The sequence below is a fragment of the Melitaea cinxia genome, chromosome 29 (genome assembly GCF_905220565.1).
Source record: "Melitaea cinxia chromosome 29, ilMelCinx1.1, whole genome shotgun sequence".
Classification (NCBI taxonomy): Eukaryota; Metazoa; Arthropoda; class Insecta; order Lepidoptera; family Nymphalidae; genus Melitaea; species Melitaea cinxia.
In genome coordinates this window covers 2,181,251-2,193,566 of record NC_059422.1, presented here as the reverse complement: position 1 = coordinate 2,193,566, position 12,316 = coordinate 2,181,251, and the positions used below count along the sequence as shown (strand labels likewise).

The window sequence follows — 12,316 nt, the reverse complement described above, 5'->3', positions numbered from 1 at the left end:
GTAGTAGTGTCGTACAACGTAAGTAGACAAATAAATTAACAAACGCACTAATCTTCACTACGATTTTCGAGGGTTTTCCTCGATTTTTCTGGGATTACATCATCAGATTATAGTTTCCTTATCACCACACTTGGGATATCTCCTTTCCAACAAAAAAAGGATTATCAAAATCAGTTATCGGTTATCAAAACAGCAAAGTATAATGACAGTTCAGCGGTAATTTAAATTTTATCATAAAAAAGTAAATTAATGATGAACTTCACCACAAGCAATAATTTTTATAGGTTATATTATAAACGAGTACCCGGGTGACCGAGCTAAGCTCGGCATTTTTACGAATTACATATTGATAAAATATGAATAATATTTTTCGATTTTACCGACATAATAATAAAAAATAAGAACAGTCTATTTAAATAAAAAATAACGAGTGCAATTAGAAAAAGAAAAAGAAAAAATAATTGATCAGGGACATGAGGATTTGAACCATGATCCTCTCGGTTGATCCCGAGCGGCCGATTTCCCACCGAGCTATTGCAATTACATTGACTTATGCGAAATTTACCTTCTTATTCTAACGATATTTTTTTCAATTCCTAAAAACAGGGATAAAACGACATTTCCTGAAAATGAATCCTAGCTAGATAGATTTATCTCCCCCGAAACCCCCTAAATACTCAATTTTATGAAAATCGTTGGAGCCGTTTCCGAGATTCAGATTCTATATATATATATATACAAGAATTGCTCGTTTAATAGTATAAGATGATAAAATTTTGATTGACTTTGTTGTCAGGAATAAAAATAAAAAAACGTTTATTTGAAATTTATTCACCGAACAGAATAGTTTTATTTAAATTATAAATATAAATTAATTAAAACAAACAGTCTAAAATACTATTTAATTTAATTTTTTTCAAGCATATTCATATTTAATATATATTCATGTGGTATGTGGGTGTTTTATGTAATAAATGAACTAAAAAATAGCAGTCAACAGGGATTCCAATATACAGCATTGGCTTTTTTATGATTAAGTGCAAAGTATTCTGCATACATTTCATTTTTTAACATCTTCATTTACGCATGTAATGCTCGTACTGGATTCAGACACCTTTGATGGGGTAGCTGTAAGTCAGGAAGAATCTTGTTGTAAAGGATATTCTTTATATAAAGATTTTTCATCAGCCACGAAGTTGATCCTTTTCTTTATATTATTAGCACCAGATGTAGATGGCTTTTTTGGCAAAAGCATAAATTCATTTACAATGGAGAAGTGTTATACTTCTGCATTGTAAATGAATTATTTTTATACAAAACAGTAGTATTGAGAGGAGAAATAGCTGTATTGCTTGTTAGGGACTTAGTTTGCACTCTCTTGCTTCTCGTACGCACTTTACTTATAAAATGACACTGGACGGATTTTTCTACCATTACAACAGGTTCTGTTAACAACACATATACTTTTATATATATTTACATATATACTTATATACTTTTCTCACATTTTGGGGATAATTCTAAAATAAAAAATAAATTAATTAGAATAAAAATCTAGAAGCATAGAAATAATTTCAGTATGCTGTAGAGACTTAGTTTGCATACGTTTTGTACAAGCTTCGACTGCAGTAGCAGTAGTCTCATCATTGTTTATTATAGGTTGTTGAATATCTTCACTTTATTTAACAAGTTCCATTCTTTGCCGTTTGACAAATGCAGATATGGAAGTACCAGCATCATGCATTCTTTTAATGCGATCTGGTTGGCAATGACATTTAGAAGGCAAAACTTTATCTTATAAAATTATTTTCTGGCTGAAACCCATTTTGTACTGGTAGTAATTTGCCATGTCATTTTCCATCTGTAACAAAAAACAATGTTTGTCAGGACCTTTAAGTGTAATACGTTTTGAAATCATAAGTCTGTAGTTACAATTTGTAATTAATATTTTGGAAAACAGCAGAAATATTGTACTAGTGAAGTGAGTTGCACAAGACATTCTGTTAAAAACATTAGTGGTATTATAACCTCAAAGCAATACAAATTATTTACATTCAGAATGTAATAAATTATTAAAAATATATAAATATTATGTTTACTTACATCGAAACGGTCTTCACAGGAGAAAATATTTGTACAATTCGCTATGTAATGATCCCTCCGAGAAAGTTGCAACCACTTTCGGCGCACTTTGACATTCTTTGGAACACTTACGAATAGTTTTTATGGAGGATTTATCGACGTATTCGTGCATTTTGGAACTGCACACCATTTGTAACTTATTTTATTACATAAATCACTGTTATAATACCACTTTCGGTTTTTGTTTGCAACAAATGTATGTAAATGACAGGTGCCACAGATCAGACTACAGGCAAGTGACGTCACCGACCCCGTTGCAGCGCCATATTGGCAAAACAGCGTATTGGCGAGATATTTAAATGTTGTACTTTTCGTTTGATATTTTTCAGCAAATATGTACAAGAATTAAAAAAAAAAGCTATTACTGGGTTTTTTAATATCTACTTAATAAGATAAAATAGATTTTGAAAACCAGTCAAATAGCCTATTATGGATTTCTGCATTTCTGCAATTAATACTAAAGTAAAAAATGTGTTCTTTTTTAAACGACTTCAAAAAAAGGAGGAGGTTACTCAATTCGACCGTAAATATATATTTTTTTTATGTATGTTCGGAGATAACTTCTTCGTTTATGAACCGATTTTGATAATTCTTTTTTTGTTGGAAAGGAGATATTCATAGTTTGGTACCATGATAAGGAAACCAGGGTCTGATGATGGGATCCCAGAGAAATCGAGGGAAACTTTCAAAAATCGTAAAGGTGACTAGTAAATTTAATCATGTTTTCATTAAGTACCTACTATAAAGCACTACTATTTAATAAAGGTCTGGAGTCGATCTGATGATGGAGAAGAAAGATAGTCGAGGGAACTCTTCAACAATTTATAGCAATTACCTGCTTTTTGGACTTAATTCGTTGTTATTGATGAGAACTTTGCACCTGTATGAGTTATAAGTGCCATTACAGTCTGATGATGGAGACGAAAGATAGTAAAAGGAACTTTTCAACGATTTATAGCAATTACCTGCTGTGTGATCATCTGTGTCGCAGGACCAGGTTTGATGATGGAGCCCATAAACACTCGAGGGAATTTCTCAACAATTTACAGCAGTTAACTTTTTGGTTTATTAGCTCTGAAATTATAACCGGCGTTAGGTCCAAATAAATTTGAATACTGGTATATACATCAACCAATACATACAATGAAAATGAAACGAGTCGATGTCTACACATTTAAGGTATATGAGAAAAAATATTTTTGAGACCTTTATCAACGCAAATAGCACCCAAAACAATGATCGTTAGAATTTTTGTCTTTTTGTCTATGCATTTGTGCACGCTAATCTCAGAAACGGCTTATCCGATACAGATGTGGTTTTACTAATACATATATTGTGGTAAGCTTCATTTAACATTTAGTTTCGTTTTATGTCAATCGGTTCATAAATAAAAAACTTATGCCAATATAAAGAATCACGTTGAACATGTAAATACCTAAAACGCGGACGTAGTCGCAGGCACAGCTAGTATATGAATATCATCATCATCATCATCATCATTACAGCCTATACAGTCCACTGTTCGACATAGGCCTCCACAAGTTTACGCCAAAAATAACGTGAACTCATGTGTTTTGCCCATAGTCACCACGCTGGACAGGCGGGTTGGTGACCGCAGGTCTGGCTTTGTCGCACCAAAGACGCTGCTGCCCGTATACGGCCTGTGTATTTCAAAGCCAGCAGTTGGATGGTTAATCCGCCACCGGTCGGCTTTTTAAGTTCCAGGGTGGTAGCGGAACTGTGTTATCACTTAGTTGCCTCTTACGACACCCACAGGAAGAGACGGGGTGGCTATATTATTAGTACCGTAGCCACACAGTACGAATATATATAATATACGAATATACTATTTTTAAATTTTATAAGCCTTCGTACTCAAGAGCGCTCAATTGGCTGATATTCTAAGCACGTACGTAAACAACAATACCGTACTGATAACGATTGTATGTAGTTGTGACAATTATACTTTGTTATATGATTCAAAATAATAACAAACGTCTCACACACAATAGCAGTCTAATTACCCCTCCAGATACAATACACAGGCACAAAAACCCTGGGGATCGAAACTGCGAATGGCAACGCAACAGCAGTGCTACGAGTGTAACCGCTTCGCCAATGTATGCTCAATATGTGCCTATATGATAAAATAAATAATTATTTTTAGCTTAACTCACCACGTTGCTCCAATGCGGGTTGACGGATATATTCCCTACTATGAGTAACGATCACTATCAGATGTACATGATAACAACCGGGACCGACGGCTTAACGTGCTCTCCGAGGCACGGTGGGGAGACTCACAAAGACTGCACAAACAGACCATGGCAAATACCTGTATGGCCAAACAAATGTTTGTCATGTGCGGGAATCGAATCCGCAACCGCCAGCGCAACCGGCACAATTCATAGCTGTGAACGTTGCGCCAACGCGGCGTCAACTAGTCACTAACACTTCAGCCTGTAAAATTCCACTGCTGGACATAGGCCTCTTTCCCCATGTAGGAGAAATATCAGAGCTTAATCTACCACGCTGCTCCAATGCGGGTTGGCGAAAATATTTCCTACTATGAGTAACGATCGCTATCAGGATTATACATTTAAAGCATTTAATTTCTAGAAAGAATTAATAACTCAAATGCGAAAGAAAACTAAGTCGTAAAAAAGCAAAGATTGTTGTAATTATTTTGAAAGGTATAAAACTATTAGAAAGCTGTAATTTATCTGATCTTTTTACTCGCGTGAGTTTAGTATCTATATTGAGTCACGTAAATTAATAAAAAAACTCATTAAAATGCCTCTGTGCTTATTTTATTTTATTTGTATAGTTACAACTTGTGATAGCTATATCTAATAATACGGAGGGCCTGTCTAACGGCATGAAATGGATCAAATTTTTTGATATATTATTGTTTTTGCCTAAAATTTTTGAGTTTCTTAATAGTGGTGAAACTGGTCTTAAGAGGAAAGGATACCAGCTCTCTCGATACAAACGTCGTCGACTGTTTCCTTGTTGGAAACGACACTAGATCAAACATTTTTGTAACATAAATGACCCTTCCCCAATGTCTTAATTTCTTTTTTATATCATCATAGGCAGTAGGAGTATTCAAAAACTAGAAATATTGCCTATTTTTTTATACATTTTCAGAAACTCATTAAAAAAATTACGCATATGTTAAAAGAAACGATAACATTGGAGCATAGTTGAATATTGTATTTTTAGTTACATAAAAAAAAATGGCATGTTTTGGAGAGAAAATAGTCGATTACGAAAAGCTGTTTTGGTCAATAATTATCTACCTAAAACGGTCCGAGCTGCAGTTGTCGCTTTCTTGTCTCGGGGCACGGCGACGACATACAGCGAGACAGGAACATTTTATTCAAATACCTATTTTTCAAAAGTCTCTCAGGTACCCTTTCCTCTTAAATGCCCTATTATACCTACTGCAGTTTCAGTTTATTCGTAAGTTATGTGCTGGATAAATTTTAACCACAACTGGTATAATTGTGTTTGCTCGCAAACGAAAAAAAACCGACTTCAATTACATTGACGAGAAATACAACGTAGATCGATGAAAAAATAGTCAAGTAACTACGCGTTATCAAAGATTAAGTTATTATCAGTAGTTATCAGATCTCGATAAAATTTATATGTGACCACATGACAAACATCAGCATTCGATTAAATTAAAAATTATTAAAATCGGTACACCCAGTAAAAAGTTATTGGGGATCTCAAGAGTTTCCCTTGATTTTTCTGGGATCCCATCATCAGATCCTGGTTTCCTTATCATGGTACTAAACTAGGGATATTTTCTTTCTAACAAAAAAAGAATTATCAAAATCGGTACACCCAGTAAAAAGTTATTGCGGATTTTCAAGAGTTTCCCTCGATTTCTCTGGGATCCCATCATCAGATCCTGGTTTCCTTATCATGGTACTAGGAATATCTCCTTTCCAACAAAAAATAATTATCAAAACCGGTACATCCAGTAGAAAGTTATGCGGTAGGTATAATACAACGCAGGTCGACGAAAAAAGCGTCAAGTAAAAACGCATTATTAGATATAACTCGAAAAGTAGTTTTTAGATCTCAAATAAATTTAAATGGGACCAATTGACTCACACCACCTTTCGATTAAAAATTTTTTTGTCGAAATCGGTCCACACGGTCAAAAGTTCTGATGTAACATACATTAAAAAAAATACAGTCGAATTGAGAACCTCCTCCTTTTTTGGGAGTCGGTTAAAAACAGGCCCTGATTAGAGAACTAATAACAAGCTACCAGATAATGAAACTTTACAAAACACAGCAATAACTATTCATATATTATTTCTAGAGGTTTCTACAGTTAGTATTTATCTGTTTAAAATAAGTTTTATAGGTCATCCAAAAGATGTCGTTGTTTTATTAGGTGAAACTAGCCCTATGAGCTAGTTTTAGAAACAATATCAGAATAGCTTTATTCAAATAGGCTTTAAAATCATCTTAGAATCATTTCTTACCAATTGATATTTTAAACATTTTTAAAATTGAAGCTACCACCGATTCGGAATGTAGATTCTGCAGAGAAGAATCGTCAAGAAACTCCACAGTTACTCTTTTGAAAAATAATGTATAAACTGTGTTTTAGTACAAAATTAGTAATATCTTGCATGAAATAGACCATCACTAAGTCCACACACCTTTATCATGTAGGTATATTTTATATGTAATCCTGCACCGAATACTAAGTTTTAGCTGATAATTTCTTTTTAATACAAACTTTCAATTTATTTAAATTACCAACGTAACAGGACCTTATTAATCCATTAAATGTCTTATTTTTAGGTTCCCGGTACAAAATGTTGGAATATTCGCGTTAATACAGTAAATTTAAAAGTTAAAAGGTTACGCAAATAAATATGTAGACCAATAACTGTAAATAAATGAATTAGTTTTAAAGATATCGTAGCACAAAAAATATGTGAATTAGACCATAGACTATAAAGGTGGTTTTTTGTTATGTTTTCTCATTCTACTTTTGAAAAAATTCGAATGTATTATACAATTCTTAAATTTAGTGACTAGGTCATAGAAAATCATTATCAATACTTCCACTCCTAAGACATTGCTTTGCAAATGCAGTTTTCATAGGTTATTACGGTTTTATGGTCAGGGGGCAAGAGATGCCTGAGTTGTGCTGTGAGGGATGCTTGACCGATGTGTTATTATTATATACTATAATAGTTCATTAAAATAATTTCATCATGTGGAATATTTCATATGTTTGTATATTACGCAGTTAATATTGGTAAACAGCTTGGTTTTATTAATCTACCTTACTAACACAATATAACACATCTATTTTCTATATGTATCACTGATATCTCTTCTTGTCTTGATAAAAAAAACAGGTTTTTTAGTCGGCAGTAACATTTACCATAACGAAAATATATATACAAGATAAACTTACCTTCCCTCCTTACCGTTTTTTTATTTCTTTTTAACAAAAGGTTGTCTAGAGCTCGTCTTTCCAGCGCCAAGATTCGTTCATTTTTGTTATTTTCTTCTATTTCATAAAAATAATAATTATATATCTTTTTGTTATAAATTGCAAAAAAAAATTGTTTAAATTTCAGGACGAACATTCGGTCGGCCCTTTAAGAAGATGATGCAAGCGCTAATACCACTCGTCTTCCAACTCGGCGCAGCTGCTACTTGGGCGACCGTTGCCGCCCTTGTTGGAATCAAGACGCTTGCTGTAACCTTGATCATTCTCAAGCTATTGCTTGTCGCTGGTGCGGCTAAGGTAAGTGTCACAGTCAGAGGCTTTGGAATACTAGCGCGACCCCATCTCGCCCCACCCGGGCGGACGACTGCTCACACGTGGTGGTTTTTAGTCAGTAGGAGTCTGACATAACCCTCTGGCGCCCCCGCGCTGGAGGGACTCCATGAAGGATTTTCCCCACGTAAAAAAAGTGTCAAAGTAGTAGAGCATAATTAAGGACGCGTTGACGCAACGATAGCAGCACAGACTGTTGCGCTTACGGTCACAGGTTTTATGGTGGCAGGCTCATGACAAACATTTGTTTAGTTCATACAGATGTCTGTTGTTGTCTGAACTTTTGTGTTTGTATATTGTACGTATTTCGGGATTAGCTGTGTGGCTACGGTAGTAAAGAATTTAGCAACCCCTTCTCTTCCCGTAGGTGTCGTAAGAAGCGACTGAGGGATAACACAGTTCCACTACCACCTTGGAACCTAAAAAGACGACTGATGGCAGATTACCAACCAACTGCTGGCTTTGAAATATACAGGCCGAAAACAGGCAGCAATGTCTTCGATGCTACAAAGCCAGCCCTGCGGTCACCAACTCGCCTGCTCAGCGTGGTGACTATGGGTAACACACATAAGTTCACGCTATTTTTGGCGCGAACTTATGCAGGCCTACGTCCAGCAGTGGACTGCAGGCTGAAGTGATGATAATTATGATGATGATGTTTCGGGAATACCAATACAAAACAAAAATCCTACTAGGATCATTGACTTGATTTGATTTGATTTGATTTATACATATCAAAATAAATAAACATTATCTCGTTATTATATAACAACTGTCTCGTTTGAGCAAACTTCCGAGTCGTGTCGGAATGTAATATATATTTACTTATATCAGCCTGCTACAACCCAATACCGCATTAAGTTTCTGTAGGAACAGACGGCAATGTATATTTAACACGTATTTATTTACTAAATATTTATAATATTTCTATAATTTAAACTACCGATACCAAATACCATGGCTATTTAATAGGAAATAAAAAAATTATCTCTTCAAATAGTGAAAGTAGCTTTCTCCGTGTGTAGGAAGAGGACACAAGATACGATTGCTTCGATTTGGAAAGAGACGGAATATTTGTCGAATTTCGTCACACATATTTGTAATTAATCAAGAAGTATAAATAGTAAGCGAAAAAAAAAATCGTTTATTAATAATACATAAATGACATTTTTTTTTTAATTTGTAGTCGTAACTGACCCGACACACTTTGTAAAGGAATATTTTTTTTTTCGTGGCTATATCGATTTTTAAACTTTTATTTTATACGAACCTTGTCCTAACATAAAAAAAAAAAAACAAAAAAGAATTATTCAATTTGATGCAGTCGTTAGAAAGTAATGCGCGTTCTTTTTCGGTTCTTAGGTTCAGTTTTATTTGAATAAATATGGATTTACTTTTTCAGTGACTTTCTAGAATCATAAAATAAAAATAATAAAAGCAAATGGCGATTTAGTATTGTCTTATAGATCTGTATATACCTACTTAAAAAAAAGTATTCGGCCATTTTCAAACGCATTTCGGCCTAACTCTACTTACTTAGGACTTAGTCTATACCAGAAAGCTGTATTCAGGATATCACGTCCATTTCTTACATACTTTGTTGGTTATTTCAACCTATCGCAGTCCACTGCTAGACATAGACTTCCCCAAAGTCGCGCTCGTTAGTGTAACCAATATAACTCGAATCACAGCGAAAGTAACTCGTCTATTACATTTCGACATTAATAATATATGTGTATAAGTCAAAAACAGACTTTCATATAAAAAAACGAGTGTGCTTTTTAGACCATACGACTGAACATACGAAACGTAACTCTCTCTCTCTTTCTATCTTCATTAAATTATATCTCCCTCTCAACTTCCGTTCGCCTCACCCGATCACACCTTTCGTAACCCTCTCGTCACGTATTACCAGCTTACTCCCCAAGTCAAACGTATGTAAAGAAGTTTTACTTCAAAAATACATTATTATTTCAGATCGGAGCGCTGTTCGCGTCCAAGACTCAGCATCATAACCAAGAATGGACGCCTCATCAGAAAGAAATTCATCTGCACATTCACAACGGGGGCAACGGGTACCACGGAGATGAACACAGGGTGATATGTATGTATTTTTTTTTAGTTACGTCTAGGATTTGTTGTGTACTTATATTTGATTTAAAATCTCATTAATAAATAAATAATGCTTTAGCCTGTAATATCCCACTGCTGGGCCTAGGTCTCTTTTCATGTAGGGAAGGATCAGAGCTTAATCCACCACGCTGCTCCAATGCGTGTTGGTGGATACATTCCCTTCCACGACTAACGATCGCTTTCGGGTGAACATAATAACAACCGGAACCGACAGTTTAACGTGCTTTCCGAGGCACGGTGGGGAGACCCACAAGGACTAAAAACCTAACCGTAAATAAATATTTGTATACAGTCCAAAATATCCACTCCGAGCGGGAATCGAACCCGAGACCGTCGGTGTTTAGGCACAGCCACCGGCACACGCACCATTACACCAGAACGGTCGCCATTTAATTAGATATCTATTCTAAAAATAATATAATATTTCCAAAAATTCTAAGTATATATGCTATGCTATGCTTTACGAAAATTCGAAATAAATAATTTACATAATATATTTATTTCGAATTTTCGATAATTATACAGTTAATATTAAACTGTGTTTTTATTATGACATCTAGCGACTATTTGTAGTATTAATAAATATTATAAAACTATCGCAGTAAAGTTTGTGATTAACAGCGCCACCTAGTAATGAATAGAAAAATATAGAAAAAAAAATTAGAGGACTGGGGCATGAGCGTACCCACAGTGAGAAGCTTTTGCCCCATCTTAACTCGAAGCTAATAATAGATATTTAGATTTTTATTAGGAAATTTTTGATAGATCCTCCAAAACCTCACCAAATTATTGTTAAAGTAGTGTTGATAGAAAGGGTAAATAAAAAGTAGCAGTTAACAAAAAGTATTTTTAATCTTCTACTTATCGAGTCTTTACGTGTTTTGCCACACCTTTAAAAAATTCTGGGTACACATATGGACTAGGGTGTGTTAAATAATTCTCTGTAATATCTAATTGTTAGCAATATATTTTAAATTAATAATAACATGCTTATGTTTTTCACACTAAATATCAATTTTATTTAATGGCTAGGTTTTTATTACAAACGCCTTTCCCAGTACGAGAAACGCTTTCCCCAGTACGATATCAAGTACAACTATTCGCCGCAAGATGACACTACAAAATATTAATATATTTTTATTTTAGCACCATGGAGCAGAGACGGTCAAACTCAGGCAGCAGACACGAAACAAGTCAACGTTATTGTAGACCCGTACGCCGGACCTCAAACTATAAGCACACCGTATGGACACTATATGAAAATCGAACCGGGGACGTACGTAACACAATAATTGCTACGACTGCGCCTGTAGTCAAAGGAACAGTCAATTATTTTCACCAAATAAGAATTGTTATTAAGATAAATAATTATATTTTATTCGACATTTTAATACTTATTACGCGTCATTTATCATTCGAACGTCAAAAGATGTTTAATGGATGCTGAATGCTAATGCTGTAAATTATTATTTTTATATAGAAAATAGAAACTAAATATCTTATTAAGTGACTAAATCTGTATATGTAATAGTCTACAGTGAATTACATAGATTTGAATTGATTTGAATGTATGTATGTAAGTGGAATACAGGAACACATACATAATGTATGCACATACATGTGACTTGTGGCGTTACTCCCTTTCAGTCACGATGTACTTTAGATTGAAATTTATATGTACGCACTACTTTATGTGATGTAATATAGCCTGTTATTTATTTATATTTAACAATGTGGCCTACAACTTTTGGAATTTACTCTTTAAAAATCGATATTCATATAAGGCCTCCGGTATGAAAAAGATATGAGTAGTAAAATCTACTGATCGAATGACTTCGCTACCTTTTAGTTCATGTTCACATTCACGACATTTTCTAATAGCGCCATCTATCGCACCCCAAAAGGGTTCCGATAGATGGCGTTATTTGACTCATTTATTTACCATTTGATATGGTATTCATGTTTTTCTTAGACCAAAAGTAAGCCTTTTATGTGCCTATTTAGACAGTCAATCTGAAGGAGTAAGCTCCAGTCGTGTGTCGGAGCTGACATACACATATTTTTTTAATATTTCCTAGCATTTTCACCTGCGTTGACATTTATGGTTACAATACATCTCATGGTCGTACCGTGATGTTTTATAGCCTTCTTCTCGGCGACGTATTTTACTAATAATAGAAAAGATAGACTATGATAAAAATAGAGGCTTTATTA

General features: G+C 34.4%; 1 protein-coding gene across 1 annotated transcript; it reads left to right on the top strand.

Annotated features, from left to right (window-relative positions):
- Positions 1–6,989: 6,989 nt before the first annotated feature.
- On the top strand, positions 6,990–11,394 carry LOC123667698. Its single transcript, XM_045601539.1, has 4 exons — positions 6,990–7,005; positions 7,767–7,936; positions 9,947–10,073; positions 11,249–11,394. The coding sequence occupies exons 1-4, from the start codon at positions 6,990–6,992 to the stop codon at positions 11,392–11,394; spliced, it is 459 nt and encodes a 152-aa protein (XP_045457495.1).
- Positions 11,395–12,316: the final 922 nt, after the last annotated feature.